At 37.6% G+C, this 16673-nt stretch overlaps 2 protein-coding genes across 2 annotated transcripts; one reads left to right on the top strand and one right to left on the bottom strand.

Annotated features, from left to right (window-relative positions):
• The first annotated feature begins 1534 nt into the window (after positions 1–1534).
• Positions 1535–5296, top strand: pdzk1 (PDZ domain containing 1). Its single transcript, XM_053328262.1, has 7 exons — positions 1535–1741; positions 1858–2071; positions 3255–3587; positions 3681–3877; positions 3962–4171; positions 4253–4576; positions 5243–5296. The coding sequence occupies exons 1-7, from the start codon at positions 1535–1537 to the stop codon at positions 5294–5296; spliced, it is 1539 nt and encodes a 512-aa protein (XP_053184237.1).
• Positions 5297–5877: 581 nt separating this feature from the next.
• On the bottom strand, positions 5878–12817 carry si:ch73-390b10.2 (Golgi pH regulator). The gene is made up of 14 exons (XM_053329041.1): positions 12594–12817; positions 11245–11304; positions 10620–10723; positions 10429–10535; positions 10223–10324; positions 9947–10067; positions 9700–9780; positions 9500–9609; positions 9294–9382; positions 7421–7513; positions 7156–7251; positions 6847–6936; positions 6674–6739; positions 5878–6577 (listed from the first exon to the last, which is right to left on the bottom strand). The coding sequence occupies exons 1-14, from the start codon at positions 12633–12635 to the stop codon at positions 6371–6373; spliced, it is 1368 nt and encodes a 455-aa protein (XP_053185016.1). The 5' UTR covers positions 12636–12817; the 3' UTR covers positions 5878–6370.
• Between the last annotated feature and the right edge of the window lie 3856 nt (positions 12818–16673).

Below are 16673 nucleotides of genomic sequence, written 5' to 3'. Positions count from 1 at the left end.
GGAAGGAGTGAGGAGGAGACAGACAGGTTGAAGATGCAGGATATATCAGCTAAGCAGTGACAGGTGAGCGCTTCCTTTGGACCAGGACATTAGGCTGAGACGATCTGGTGAGTTTGATTTCAATGATTTCAAATGACATGATTATATAACATATAGAGCCTCTTCAAATAACAGAAATGTGAGGCATCACATACAGCAGTGGTTGGGGTCAACCTTTTTCTAATCTTTTCCATTTTTGAAAAATTACCACATAGTATGTCAAATCCATTGTATTGATACAGGATTCCCTTGCTTGAGTTGCCAAGGATTTGATAAAAACGGCATTAAACCATGCTCTTGTAAAAAATACAGTAGAGCGCTATTATACACACATCACACGAGAACACAAAGCTGTTGGATAATAGCATCGATGAAAAAGTAACGACTGGACATTCACCTCAAAACACTAATTCCTTCAAGTTTTGGGATCTTATTCAGATGTTTGCTAGATAATTTTCACTTAACTATGGGAATAAATTTGAGGTAACCCTGTTGCATTACTGGGTTAAGTTTGTTGGTGAGGTTCTGCATCTTTCTTTTCCCCTACCTCTTTCTTTCTCAACCCAACTGGTCAAGACAGATGGCCGCCCACCTAGAGCCTGGTTCTGCTCAAGGTTTCTTCCCATTGAAGGGGAATTTGTCCTTGCAGCTATCAAGTGCTTTTTCATGGGGGAATGTTGGGTCCATGCAAACTAAAGAGTATGTGTAGACCTTCTCTATATGAAACATGCCCTGAGATTAGTATTGTTGCAGTAGTGAAATATTTGTCCTGATGGACTTCTTAAATATAACATTACAAACAGGTTTTTTCTTATTTTTTCAAGGTCAAAGTGAGTTACAATATGTTGTGCCATTGCTGTTTCCTTGTCATACACATACATCAGAGCACACACACACACCTGTCCTTACATACACCTCCTTTATGACCTATCCATATGGAAAAAGTCTTAAAGAGGATTACAGAGACATTCCTTACTGTACATTCAAAGTCCAAGCTGACTTTTAAAATCATGTTCAGCTGTGACTCACTATTAACCATTAACTTTCACTAGAGAGCTGACATGGAAGATTAACTCTCTATCTGAAGCTATCAGCACTTCTATGGCTATTTAGTATTAAAGGAATACATTTTATGCTGAAGGGTGACAGTTATGACTGAGAAAAAGGTGTTCATGCGTGGGGGCTAGGGGTGGGGGGCAGAGAACTTTGAAGGTTAGAAATAAATTCAGTAACTGCAGGCTCTGTTTTACAGGAGCCTAACATGAACACGTTGAAAAATCATAGCACTTATTTCTTTCACTTCTCTATCTTTGCCTGTCACAGTCTTATCACACCAAGATTTCTGGGATTGTAGGTTTTTCTGTGTACTTTGTCTGAGTTGATATGAATGAACTTTGCAATATTTAAAAGTAGGTGTAAAAACTACAAACTGCAAACTGTGGTCCCAAAAGTCAAAAATGCCAAAGGACTTACCACATTTCCTTCATAACAGGACATGGCCGGGTACAAGCCAAAGGTGATTTCTCTAACCAAGAGGCCAGGTCAGACATTTGGCTTCTACTTGAGGGTGGAGCATGGCGAGGATGGTCATCTGATCCGCAGCCTGGAAATGGGAGGTCCAGCTGAACTAGCTGGCATGAAAGATGGAGACCGGATCCTACGAGTTAATGGAGCATTTGTTGATAGTCTGTCCCATTCAGAGGTAAGCATGATGTGGAATTGCTGCAGTGCAATAAAATCTCTTACACTGATAGTTTTATCCTGTGACCTGGCCTTTTTAACTCTTTTCCGCTCCCTGAATGCATTCCCCTGGGATAGGTGGTGGACCTGGTGAGAAATGGCGGGGCAACTGTCACCTTCCACACCTTGGATGAAGCTTCCTACAAGCAAGCAAAAGCTCAGGGCGTAAACCTGTCTGATCCTAACAATGCTCCTGTTGTCAACGGTGTGGCAAAACATGCACCAAAACCTAAACTCTGCTACTTGGTCAAATCCAGCTCAGGCTACGGGTTTTCTCTTCGCTCGGTCAATGGTGAGTTGACGTATCACAGTTTTGGAAAATGTAAAAAAAAGTAAACCTGAAAAAACATACATTACAATGTACAAATACGTATCCAACTTATATACACTTTTAGATTATAAGAGTTTTGTTGGATTTGTTACTGGCAATTGTAATCCTAGATTTACTGTCCTTAAAGGACTAAATTCTTTTGGTATCACTTTGATAAAGACACCCTTTAACTATTGGTGTTTTTGATCATTTATGAACCAGTAATAGTAGCAGTAGTGCATTCATTCATCAGGAAAACCTCTGAGCTTGTAAAACACACTGCAGTGACACTTTATTTTAAAGTTGTTTAACTGACAGAAAACACTTTGTTTAAATATGTGGATTTGTGTGTCAAACTACATACTAGGTTGTTTTCTTAAAAACTCAATAATGAGAACATTTCCTAGCAATTGACATAACCCTATCATAATGCCCAACAATTGACTATTATAAAGCAGCTACTTTTAGCAAATGATTTAAAAACTGAATATGTTAAAAAAGTGTTTTCCTTCAATTAAAGAATTGTTAAAAGTCTCATTCACTAAGTCTAAGATATTTATAACAACTAAAAATGAGGCCAAATACAAGGAGTAGCAACTAAATTAAACCAAACCAAACCAATTTTTTCTTTTTTCCCCTTATAATTTGTACCAATTTGCACCTCTTAAAAAGATATATATGCAAATATATGCAAATTACTCCCCAAAACTCCAGGAAATGTGTATATAATTAAAGAACCTGTAAAAGTGTTACTACTGCTGCTTATTATAGATTTATTGACATTTGCAGCAGTAGATTTGATGGATCATTGGCAAAACCAATTATTGATGACATTAACATTTATAACTACAGACATTGTTATTTAGAAAGTAAGAAACCCAACAACAATCCATGTATTTTGGTTCAGTTGTTCTGCAGCATTACTACAGGTCAGAGGTCAAATGGTTCATTGACCATCCATTGTCATTCTGGAGGAGGATAAACATGAGCCGAAGGGATTTTTCACACCCTGCCAAATGAAAAGTTGTTGTTATTAATGGCTTGTAACTGATCTATAAATAACTATTATTTTATGATATTAAGCAGCCAGATGATGACAACTGCCTCTGTAATCTCTTCTAAAAAACATTGGTTTATGCTGTATATTCTGTAACATTTCCTTTAGGTCAGCAGGGTTTGTTCATGACAGAGGTGATGTCAGGAAATGTGGCAGACAGGGCAGGGGTCAAAGCAAATGATCGTCTGCTTGAAATCAACGGGGAGGACGTGGAGGACTCCACGCACGAACAAGTGGTGGAAAAGATCAAGCTGTCAGGCAGTGACGTCATGTTCCTATTGATTGACGAAGAAGGATACAGGTACTACCAGAACAAGCGCATCAAAGTAACAGCGTCATCAGCTACAGTCAAGTACCTCCCTCACAAGCCACGCATCATTGACATGACCAAAGGATCTGATGGGTATGGTTTTCTGCTGAGAGAGGAGCCAAACCAAACAGGCAAGGCTATAATCAATTAACTGCTATGTTCACTAATATTAAACTACAGCAAGGAGGCTGTGTTTTGACAGTGTATTCATTGACACCATGCAGGACATCTCATCAGGGACATAGACAGAGGCAGTCCAGCAGAAAGGGCAGGTCTGAAGGACATGGACAGGCTGGTGGCTGTGGATGGCAAGGAGGTGGATGGCTGCAGCCATGACCAGGTGGTAGACAGAATCAGGCAGAGTGGCAACAAGTGCTGCCTCCTAGTGGTGGATAAGGACACGGACCAAATGTATAAGCAGGTGAGGCTGGGTGCCACAGTCAAACTTTGGTGGTTTCAGTTTAGATCGAAAACCATCTATAATGTTATGTTTTGTCCCACACAGGGGAGAGTGTCTCCTATGCTTTTCTGGGAGGAAAGGAACGACTCACTCTCTCCACCTAGTTACACAGAGGCTGTCAAATTACCATCCACACCTGTTCAGGAGACAGAAGAAGAGCTCAAGCCTAAACTGTGTAAGATGGAAAAGTCCTCAGCTGGCTATGGCTTTCACCTAAATGGCATCCAGGGTGTGTGTGGTCAGTACATTAAAGAGGTGAGACACAAAAATGTCCATTTCATAACCATTATCATTTTCAATCAACTTGTTAAAGATCTTGGATGTACTTTGTTTCAGGTGGTGAGGGGTGGAGTGGCTGAAAGAGCAGGTCTGGAGGACGATGACATTGTGGTGGAAGTGAACAGAGTGAATGTGGAGCAGAGCAGCCATGACGAGGTGGTGGGTATAATCCGCAGCAGTGGCAGCTCTCTAGAGATGCTGGTGGCTAAAAAGAGCGTCTACGACCAACTTAAAGCTAAAGGAGTGCCCATCACACGCCAGCTCCTCGGAGAAGCATCCTATGTTGAAGTCCACTCTGCAGAAACTCCAGAGTCCTGCGAGGAGGTGACATATGATGAGATTGAAAGACCAGAAACTCCTACTGAACGAGCAAGAGAGAGGGTGAGCACAGCTGTTTGTCCGGCTGTAGAGATGGCAATGTTGGTCTGTCAAACCTTTGTCAAGACTGAAATATCTCAGTAACTACTGCTATTAAATTTTGTCATGGATGTAATTTAGGAACTGGATCCTATGATGGTGCCTAGTCACTCAAATGAAAACTGCTCACTAGCACATTGCTTCTGAGTTTTCTTACGTGTTGTGCAGACCACAACACGTACTGTGCACATGCACAGTAGTGTGCAACTGATGCCACCCACAAGTTTGCGCTCATCCCAACTGTTTTACAAATGAAATTGCTTTTCAGGCCACAGGGTTGGTAGCAACATTCACAACACCCTCATGATGAAGTGTAATAACTTTGGTGGCTTAACTTTTCATGTTTTGCCATTCTCATTTATACTAATAAGCAAATGTTAGCATGGTAACACACTCAACTAATATGGTCTCTGCTGAACATCAGCACACTAGCATTGTCATTGTTTGCATGCTGACATTAGCATTAGGTTCAAAACATTACTGTGCCAAAGTAGAGCATCAAAGAACCATTAATATTTAATTAGTAATACATCCTCATTAAGTACAATACTCAAGATGTATATTATGATGTCAGTTCCTCTTGATGTTCTGTTGCTAAAATAATTGTGATTTTATTTTCTTTCCTCGCAGACCCCATCTGTGTCATCATCTTCATCAAGTGACAGTGAAGATGAGAGATTTTGAGAAGACACCTTGAGAACGCGTTTTCTGAACTGGCCGTTTCAATCTAATGTTGATCCATCATACTTTTTCGAAGAATCAACTTTATGGGCTTTCACACATCCAATTAAGAGCACAGAAGAGACAAGGAAGAGTACAGAACAAGAATAATGATAATTCACCTTTCAAATGTCTTGTACCTTTCAATCAGAAGAATAGTTTCATCCACTGTATAAGCACTGAGAACTAAAATACTTATCTGAATACTTTTGTCTTTCTTTGTAGATTGCTTATGAGCCTGTGCAATAACCAGAATATTATATTTCCTATACTGAGATTACCAATGTCACTAAGATTACAACTACATGCCCCAGAACTAAGGCCAACACTAATAATGTTGCTGGTAAATACGGTGACCCTTTATGGGGTTTCTGTCTCTATGTTAACACTGCTGCCTTTATTTTATTTAAATTGAATTCTTTGTTTTTTGTAATTTTAGACGTACCATTCAAAAACACTCATATATTTACATTGTTTGTTGTTTGTAATTTGTGAAATAAATGTAAATGAATGACACATTTCATGAACAGAAATAAATGAACACATACCATCAGAATTCTGTTTTTTCTGTATAGATATTTGTTTATGTTCCAAATTTAATGAAAATGTATCATTTCTTTATACCGTAGAGTCCATTTACACCTCAGTGGGAGTGAAGCAGGGATGTGCTGTGAACAGAACAGCTCCAGTGTGTTCAGACAGACTAAAAGAAAATAACATTTTGGCCAAAAGATTGAACATTTTAGAGCAAAGAGAACAAAGTGTTTGCATTTAGCAAAGTACATTTACATTTCTAATATCAACTTTTCTTCTGTAAACACTTAAATTCAATATAGTCCACTTTCAAAGCTGTTACCTGATGTGCTCCAATAGATTCCCATCCATTCAACAATTAGCCATTCCTGATTCAGGAAAAGGCAGTCCAGATAATTATATCCTTCATTTAAAAAAAAATTATACCTGGATATCCCTAAATTTCAGATTACAAGTCCCACTGTGGGTCAGAAGTCATGTCCAGGTGGGAAAAGATGTAGAGGATCAGAGGGCCATGTGTTTTTCTGGTGACTGCTTGTGTGCAAGATAGAGGAAGAGGATGCTGGATAGGGCACTGACAAGGAAGATGACGTCAAACCAGCGATGGTAGAAGTTGAACTGCAGCTCTCCAAGCACCTCTGACACAATGGAGCGATACTCCAGAGGCATGCTCATTCGCATCAGCAGTACCGATGACACAAAATACATCCCCTAAAATCATGAAACACAGACAGAGAAATCTCTGACTAAACTGCTATGTGGAGGCCAAACTGTGTAATAAGACAAATATAAAGCAAAGTCACTCACCATAATCTGAGCCAGGACAAGCACAATAACATTGGAAGACTTGCTGCTCGATATTGCGTAGAAAAACTACAAAAACAGAAGCAAAATATTTACCATCCAAAAAAACTAAAATATTTACTTCAAGCTCTGTATTCATTGCTCTGTATTCAACATGTTTCATGAGAAAGTTTTACCTTTGTGAGGGTGATGAGTAAGCCTCGTATGGACGTAACAATTATTATTCCCACCAAGATGAAGGAGATGTGTTGGGACCAAAACTTTACCTGACACAGGGAGAAATATCAAAATAGAAAATGTAAAGCAAAGTAAGTAAGTAAGGAAATTAGAGTAGGGAAAGAGGGTGACAACTTTATATTAATTATTTATTGATTTAAATTAAAACATTTAGCGGCCAGTGACATGTGACTCTATTTCTGCAGGTCTGTGTGTGCATGTGTGTGTGTCTGTGTATAATAAGAGAGAGAAAGAAAATCGGATCTTACGTCAAACTGGATGCCCAAGTAGTTGACTGTAATTTCAATACCCCTCGTCACTGGATCCGTCTTTCCAACCCGATCAAACACAATGTTTATAGTGGCCTATGACAGACAGAACAGGACTTAAAATTAAGCAAAGTCCTTTTAAATCTTACACAATTAAAAACAAAACAAAATTTAATTATGTAACTAATTAAAGACCAAAGCACTGCAATATCTATGAGTGTGAGTAAAAGACATAATGCCAGAAAATGACTCTAAATGTTCTCACCATGAAGATTTTCCAAACACAATAGATGGAAAAGAAATAGCCGAGGAAGTTGAAGTATTTCCCCTGGAATGTTTTTGAGTACTCAATTCGCTCCTAAAGATAAAGAAGTGATAAAGATAAGAAGGGTTAGATAAGAAAGAATTAGATAATCATTTACCATATACAGGCAATAGGGTAATCAAAATGGGCGGAGTGTGTATAGATAAAAATCTATGGGTGCATCTATAATTGCAGTCAGAGACGCCCTGCAGGCTAGTGGTGGAGTCCTCCTGGTTTTAATTTAAACCATTAAATCAGATACTGATATAAACAGCGTTGACTGCAATAGACTATCTAACCTGCATAATCCATGTGATAATCAAGAGTAGACCTGCTACTGTAAAGGGTTAAAAAATGCAGCATATGTATTTGAAAGGTGATATAAAGGAAATTTCAAAGATGTTAAAAAAGTCAGTTCATTAAGGGACTATGTTACAGTTGATTGTTAAAAAATAATAATTTAGTAAAAGTGTTTGTGTAATACTAAAAGATGTCAGCAGAGGGCGCATAGCGGTTAGGAGGAACCTAAAACCCCATAGAGGCAGTGGAAAGGAAGCTAATGTTATCTGCCTCTGTGTTAATATATACAGGTCGGTTAATATTCCCCTAAAGAGTACGCATTTGTGTAATGAATAGTTAAGAAATAATAAATAATTTATAAATAATAAATCCTGCAGCCGAGTGGAAAGGAAGCTAATGTTGTCTGCCTCTGTGTTAATATATACAGCGACCGCCATAGCTTCAGCGGCAGCCGGGTTTCCAGCTACTCCCATCAAGTTAGGGGGGCAACACTACTACATATCAAGAGCACTTTCTGATAACGGATGTGTATTATTATACAGATATTTGAGTTAAGGCATACCATTTATCAAATAGCAATGTAATGTGAAATGAGTAATTCTTGATAACAAACTCACACAGACTGAACACTGAACTCTATAACACTACCTTATCTCATTGTTTTGTTTTTATGTCATTTTACTGTATGATTGAGTCATTAATCAACACCTGTGGGCAACCATTTTCATAAAGCAGGCTCTGATTAACCTACTGGACACTTCCTACCCAGCAACAAAAAGAAGACTGAACGTCCAGCAAACTCTAAGAATCCAAATACTTTTCTCAGGAAATTGTCAGGAAACTTAAATTCATGTGATAAAATATATATATATATATGATAATGTTGCTCTGTGCACTTTAGCCATACATTTTATAACCTGAAGAATATTAATGCCACAGCTAGACATCACTCTGTTCTTGGTTAACTTTGTGAGACAGAAAGTAACTATGGGTCTTCATGTAATGTTATATTCCCCTCATGTTGACCCCCACATAATGTGTGCTCTTAACTACCTCTTAATCTTTACACTGGCTCAGGATACCATCAGCAGCATTCCCCCACCCCTTTTTGCCCATTGCAAACAAACAGCAACCGTGCCTGTCCCTGTGCCAAGGTGACAGGTGCTTGTTTGTTTGTTTGTTAATAAAGCCTATAGACACTATTGACTGAGGATTAATGCTGAAAACAAAGATAAATACCAGTCTGAATGCTGTTATTCTGTTTGAATTTAGATGATAGCCACACGTGCAGTTACAGCTAACTAATCAGAAGGTCAGTATTGAAAACCTGCTTTTCACTCCTCATCTCAAACTGATAATCCTACACAGTCTATATAATTAACTAGTTTTTCAACCTTAACTTGCAGGAATCTCGTGATGGATTCAAGCAGCCAGATTTGAAAAAGTTTAATCCATTCTGTGTTTCCTCCTTAGATTTGTCAAACACGGTACACCTGTGTGTGCATTTGTGTGCAAGTGTATTCACATATGTTACCTTAGTGGATTGTAGGTCTACAGTCTCAAGGAAGAGTTGTCGACTCAGCTCCTCTAACGCATCGACCTCCTGCTGGATCAGAGAGAGGTCTAGACGGAAGAAGTCAAGGCTGACATCTGTTACAAATACTGTAGGTTATGTGCACATACAGTAGTTACCCTGTAACAACTTCTTGCCATCTATTTAAGTATTAGTGTAAAGGATACTTTCACTGCCTGCTTGTGTGGAGGTAACACTTTTGATCATGCCCCAGAATCCTGTCTGTTTGTTCTGATCTTCCCCACGTTGGTACATCTGCCTCCGTGTCATTGCAATTCTACAAATGAAATGCAAGCACACTGTCATTTCACAGTGATTTGTTTGAATTCATTAGTTTTATGAATTAATTTATTTTTAATTAACTCACCGCTTCTTCTTGCTGACAATCATGTCCATAGTCTGGAGCAACCGTCTCTCCAAAGCAAGGATGTCACTTTCTGTTACATTTCTGTGAACATAAAGTAGGAAGCATGAAGACAATGGCAGCATGTGGTTGAGTGCTTCCATGTGAACAGAGATACACCTGAGTATACTGTAGATTTAATAATACATTAGCAGGCTGTGTGGTTCAGCTTCTGAATGTTATTTCAGAGAAAGCCCACAGCTGAGCTTACCTAAGAAAATAAGACATATATGTGTAGGGACAGTTGACAGCACCAAAGCCAGACAGCAGAGCCATGAGAGTGACTCCAATCACACCAACGCGACTGATTAGCTGCTCAATGGACAGGATGCCTGAAGAAAAGATAACAACAGATTGAAAAAATGGGACTCTCGCATTATAAGAAACAAGACACCCATAAATGATCAAATGCACAATGTTTCAAATATTCATTGTAGACTGGCATAAAGGTGCCTAAAGCAAAGTGAAGAGAAGGATGCACACTCACCATGTTTTGGACTAAGGATGGGAAATGGATCCCCCAACTTCCAGAAGAAATACATGAAGGTAAACCACACCATACAGGCAAAAAGGAGCCTCTGTCTCTGCACTGCACACATAGCAGACAGCTTTGTGACATACTGTGTGAAATAACGTCTGTCAAATCAGCATCAGCTATTTTAGTGACAGTGTTTTGATATTTCCTGTACTTACACAGACGTATGTTGCTGACGACAAAGTAACCAATGTAGAAAGGCACCACAAAGATTAGAACCAGCAGGATCACGTACAAATTCAGCTTCCAGTGGAAATACCTGGAGCTGTGATAAAGACATGGAACTTAAAATTCCTCATCAGCACTAAGCAGCAATGAAAGAGTTACATCACACAAAAAATGTACTTACCTGCTACTTAAGGCACCCAGAATCTCAAAGATGATGAGCTCGAACATGGTACATGAAAACGCAAAGGTGACAGAGAAAACCACCTGAACGACATACTGACGCACCTGTCAATAAACACAAAAACCTTTACTACAGAGGAAATCCAGTTACTGATAGACAGTAAACCTACAGCTCAGCTAATATATATGCACTTAACTATGTCATTTGGTACTAATTAAGAGGAAAATATTAATATCCTTAAGAGAAATCTCAAGTTTTAATCAAGTAAATATGAATCATTTGTTCATTATTGAAGTCTTTATTCTCCATTTATGTGACTGTAATACATTTTCACATTTACACACATTCTGCTGAACTGATGTGAACTGACTGAAAGACTCCTCTAGGATATCCTATCAATTTATTGCAATAGTACCAAATGAACATTCCCTTTATTTTCCCTCTAAATGGTACTAAATAACATCATTCTTTCCAGGAAGTTTTTGGGAAATTATTAGAGAATTATGGACCAGTGAAATAAAGTTTTGTGTTTTTCTTATTGGAATTATCACCATGTCTGTGTGAGTAGTCAACAACCCCATCTTAGTGGTTATTTGTAAGTGAATGACTTGCAGTTACACTGTACCTCATAGTCTTTGAAAAGTTGCCGCATAAAGAATAACCATCCAAATCCAAAGAACAGCACCTGTGTTGGATTAAATGGAAGTTATTTGGAGTATAGAAAGAAGGGAAAGATTACACTGTCAGTCACATTTGTAATTAAGAAATGTTCATCACAAATATATTTCATCAAGCTAAGTTCTTAAACAAGTCTGAATCAAGACTCTGAGGGTTTTTTGGGGGGGTATATGTTTGTTTGGTTTTTAAACACATGATAATATGAACTTCCTAATACGGATTTCATGATTTTGAACCTAACTTACTTACTTTGTTTGGCAGTGTTTTGGCACTCATAACACAATAACACAATAATATAAACAACGTATCACTAGTCTTGTAAGAATCTTTGACTGTGCATATACCAACATCACATTATGAAACAAGGATGCACCTCTGAAATTATAAACGCATCAATATACTTAAAAATATGTTTGCCAGTTCTGCATACAGTAAATCCAAAATGCACAAGATGAAATTAAAGAATGTATACAAATAAGTGTACATACATCATACACATATAGAATAGATGTACAGCAATGCTAGTCACCCCTGTATTTTCCCATTTGGCCCCTAGTTCTCATCCACATCACAGTTTTAAGGTTTGTGTCCTCTCTTTTGCAATAAACCTGCATAGGTCTTCAGCTAAAATATGAATCAGATGTGTGTGCAGATGCAGCAAGATCTTCCTACACTCAAATGTATGTATTTCTTCTTGTTCCTTCAGTTAGATGTTTGAGCTTCGTTGTGCTGAATGATTTATGTGCAGAGTTTGACACTTCACATTTATTTGCTGTAAATGTAAAGTTTCTCTGTGCTCACTGAAAATCCCATTTTAAGGGGCGGACGTAAGAGCATGATTTTGGACATCACAACTAGTTTGGAGGCTAAGTCTGGTCCAATATTCAATTTAAGTGTGATGTGGAAACTTGAAACCATCAGTGCACAAACACTGAGAATGGGTTTTACAGGAAGTGGGAGACACCCCGTGTTCGACACTAACTTTTGAAATGAAATAATATTAGTATAAATTGTGAGAATGAGGATTTTAGCCAGATAACTGACCATTTTAGACACAAATGATTATTCAAAGTAGAGCATATACTACATCTTAAAACAAGTCTGGAGGGAATCTTAAAATGTGTGTTGTTCTGAGTTGTGAAATCAGACTTTTCCAACCCAGTTACATTTAGCTAGAAGTCATCTAACTACACAGCTATCTAGATAACATTTAAATAACGCAATAATAACTGGATATTCTTGTCCAGCGGAAGAAATGTCTTTACAGTTTATTCAAAACGAACCAACTCAACGAACCTGAGAGGTGAACATGATGACTGAGTCCACCAGAAACGACATGATGTGGTGTATTTCACAGCCTTTAGTCCGCCGAAATATCGATGTGCCACTGTATCAGGGTGAGGGCCACTTTCAGATCATGCTGACATACAAAAACAGCCAGTCTTGAACATGAAAGCCTTTTGTTTTATCCTAATAATCAGCTCGTTTTCATTTTTGAAGCTGTCAAATTTCTACGGCATAGCACGTACGTCATCCAAATGAGTCCGACAAGCACACTTCCGCCGCACGACTGTGACGTTATACAAAAATAAACTCTGAACAGTTGTTTACTATATTTATATATGTCTTTATACTTTCTAATGTTTTTAAGATATTGCTAATTAATAGCTAATCGTGAACTTAGGCACTTCTTTAAACGCTGTGAGGATTTTTGAGGAGTTCTCGTAATTGTCACCTACAGAGGGAGACAAACCAACACAAAGTTCTAGTTTTTCTTCTAATATTCACATCATTCAGCAACTACTGGCACTCAGTCATGAAGTTAATCTGTAGTTAAGGTATCAAATTCATATTAAATTATTATCATTCTAATTCATACATGATTATTAGATAGCATTTCATTCGTTATTTCATATCTGGCTTCAGTTAACGATGTACTGTGGCACCCTTTAAAAGTGTACGTTTAAGTTGGAGCAGCTACTTAGGAAGAAAAACTTGGATTTGGATATATCAGAAAGAATGTATTATTGTTTACTGCTGATAAAAATCATGGTTATAAACCATGGAAGAAGAAAAGAATTGAAAAAAGAAAAAAAGGGGTGAAAGTGGAATACAGCATTTTTAGATTTTTAGAAAACCAATGTGTTTGTTTGGTCTGTGGATCTGTAGTGACTATGCCCTATACTTTAGCCATTATTGGCTGCTAATGGTTCAGATTGTTCAGACGTGTACTCAGTTTTTTCCTTTTTATGTCCTTTTACATAAACTATACAATAAAACAAAACAAATAATTAGATCTTCATCCTCCCAACGTTTTGTTTTTGATGTTAAAATATGTTTAATCACTCTAATAGGACACATCATCAGTAGTTAGGCCTCAAGTGTTTTGGTCGTTATCACCAGACACCATTATCAGGACCTGTTGAATTTGACCAAGCCTCACAGTGTGTCTTATCTGGTGCAGATAATAATGTGTGTCAACCTGTGCATTGCCTTTGACTCCGTATGACCAATCTGACAATCCAATCTGAAATCTGTACTTTCAAATGTAAATGTATTGATCTTATTTCTCATCTTAATACTTACCCAATACTTGAATATTTACAACAAATGCTTTAATACTAACTTTTAGATCTACCCTAATACTTATACCCTTTACACTTCATTTACCATTTCAGAAAATACAGTGTACTTAAAAGTTGATGACCTGAATACTTTAATGTACTTTTAGATCAACCCTAATACTTACCTCAGAATAGATCCTAATACTCCTCCCTATTAATACTACTTATGATGTGTCCTAAAATATAATAAGAGTGATTAAACAGATCTAAAAATAGGATAGGAAATTGGACTTTCCCTAAAACACCTCTTGGAAGTAAAGGTTAGACAAAAGAAATTGAGTGGAAATAATTAAAAGACACAAACAAATTTGATATATGGGACAGATAATAATATATAAGTATATTAGCCCATACAACAACAACAACAGCCCATAGTGAACACATGCTGCCCCCGGGGGTCAGTTAATACAGTTTAATACTATTCTAACTTAAATCTCGCTGTATCTTTATGAAAACTTGTGACAATTAGCTGCAGTTGCACTTTTAGAGCTTATGATGTATTTGGGAGGTTTGATGTATTCCTGTGCTGATACAAGAGATGTATTGTATCAGTTTGTCTTGTATAAATGTAAATATCTGTGCCACATATTTATTTCTATGTCAATATAGAAAGGTAAATATGATGATTGAGCTCTGACAAGTGTTAGAGTTCACTCTGGTCTCACAAAAACAGTCAAACCGCCCAGATATTGGATGTCAGGGGAGGATCAATTCCTAACTGTTTTTACTCAGAAACATATTTTCAGTCAATAAATGTACAAGATTATTCATTAAACTTAAATATTAAAAATCTACCCATGACTGAGCAAAGCTATTTTGACTTGCCTGGTTGAGTTGATATATTACTTTGGTTGATTTTGATAATTATCCTGAACCACCATCTGGTTTTGACCTGTTATCATCATCTTCTTCTTCTTCTTCTTCTTCTTCTTCTTCTTCTTCTCCTTCTTCTCCTTCTTCTTCTTCTTCTTCTTCTTCTTCTTCTTCTTTTTCTTCTTCTTCTTCTTCTTCATCATCATCATCATCATCTTCTTCTTCTGCTTCTTCTTCTTCATCATCATCATCATCACCACCATGTTGCCCCTTGAATGACTTGGCGCATTTGCCCGAAACAGTACAAAGCTCCTCTCTCTGCTATATTTGTGTGTGTGGTGTCTGCCAGATATCTTCTTGTAAACAACAGTTTAGTTACTTGAATTAACAATACAAATACTAACTGCCGTAAATTAGTTGTTGCCACTAGTTGCCAGTGCATCATGTCCACCTTGCTTAATGTATTGTAGTGTAATACAACAGTCCTGCAGTAAATTCTCACTTCATGAAGGTTGTAATGTTCCGTTTTTGTTGAAACAGAGAGGCATTAAAACAACTGTATGGTCATTTTGGAGCTGTTTGTCATACTGCTGAACTATATTTCATTATACAGAGAGGTGTACTGTTTAGACTCACCTCATTGATATAATGGGGAGGACACAAGATTGGAAATCCCTGTCAGTATGTTGCAGTCACTCAAACAGCAGTTGGCCTACAGTCTGGCACCTTTAAAATGATCATAGATGTGAAACAACACTTATAAAATGTAAACAAAAACTTGCATCCGGTCTCAGAATATGAGAAAACGGGTCCTTTTTTGTGATCTTGTTTAAGAAAAACAGAATAATAGAATAGTATAGATCCTTTATTGATATTGTCACCAGTACAACGAAGCTCGTATTTCAATTTAATCATTTATATTTCCGTTTTTCTCAATAAGCTTTTTACTCTGAGGGTTGAAGTCACCCACACACCTTATTTTCTGCTTGTGTTGGATAAGTAATCCCCACCGGCTGACACTAGAGGGCGCTGTGAGTCCAAGTCAGTGCAGTGAGTTGGCGTGTGGAGTTGCAGCCGGCTGCTGTGAGTTGCTGCGCAGAATAGAAAACACTTGGATGAGTAAAAATAGTTTCTCCCTGGTGCTGGAGTGATGTTTCAAAAGACTGCTGGATCATACGGACGGGCGAGATGTTGCTGAGGTAGAATACCCCCAACTGTTGGCTTTTTCCCTTTTACATTACGACACAAGTAGAGGTGAGTGTCTCATTTCATGTGTATATTTTTACTTTACTGTATGACAGGGAATAGAGAATATGGCAGATCATTGAGTTCTCCGCATTAACTACAGAATTTATCATTTAATCAACAGAAATGTTAGACTTTTCTTTATGTCACTGCTTTGTAATTTGATAGGTTTACTAGTTTTGTTTTTTATTTATTTTATTCCAAGTAGTCTAATTGTATTACATTTGGATTCAATCTGGAGTTAGTTCAGTATTTAATGTGGCAGAAAAATATTGTCTTTTTGAATATATAGCTCAGATCAATTTGAGAAGCAGGAATATTTTATTTTATTTCTGATCTGCAGATATTTATGAGTGGGAGGCAATAGCTCTTATTTCACTTATTGCACCAAACTGAATATCTTTCTGGGCGTTATAATGCAATTAAAGCTGTTGGACAGTGACCACAGCGGCCGAATTGGCTCTTTGAGTAGGGGGAAAATTGTGTTAGCTGGTCAACATTCTTTATCTTTGTAATCAGTCTTATATCATCAGTTGTTTGAACAATGATGGAGTTTAAAATCATGTTCGGCTGTGTTATGAAATGTATCCACATCTCAGTGCCACTCCTTATTCTCCCTGTTAAATGAGCAATGAAGAAGATGATGATCCAGGCCTCCTGTAGAAAAGGTCTGCAGGTGTGTTTTCTCCTAATG

Source organism: Scomber japonicus, chromosome 11 (genome assembly GCF_027409825.1).
Source record: "Scomber japonicus isolate fScoJap1 chromosome 11, fScoJap1.pri, whole genome shotgun sequence".
Classification (NCBI taxonomy): domain Eukaryota; kingdom Metazoa; phylum Chordata; class Actinopteri; order Scombriformes; family Scombridae; genus Scomber; species Scomber japonicus.
The sequence above is the reverse complement of the archived record's forward strand: the minus strand, read 5'-3'. Positions and strand labels throughout refer to the sequence as shown.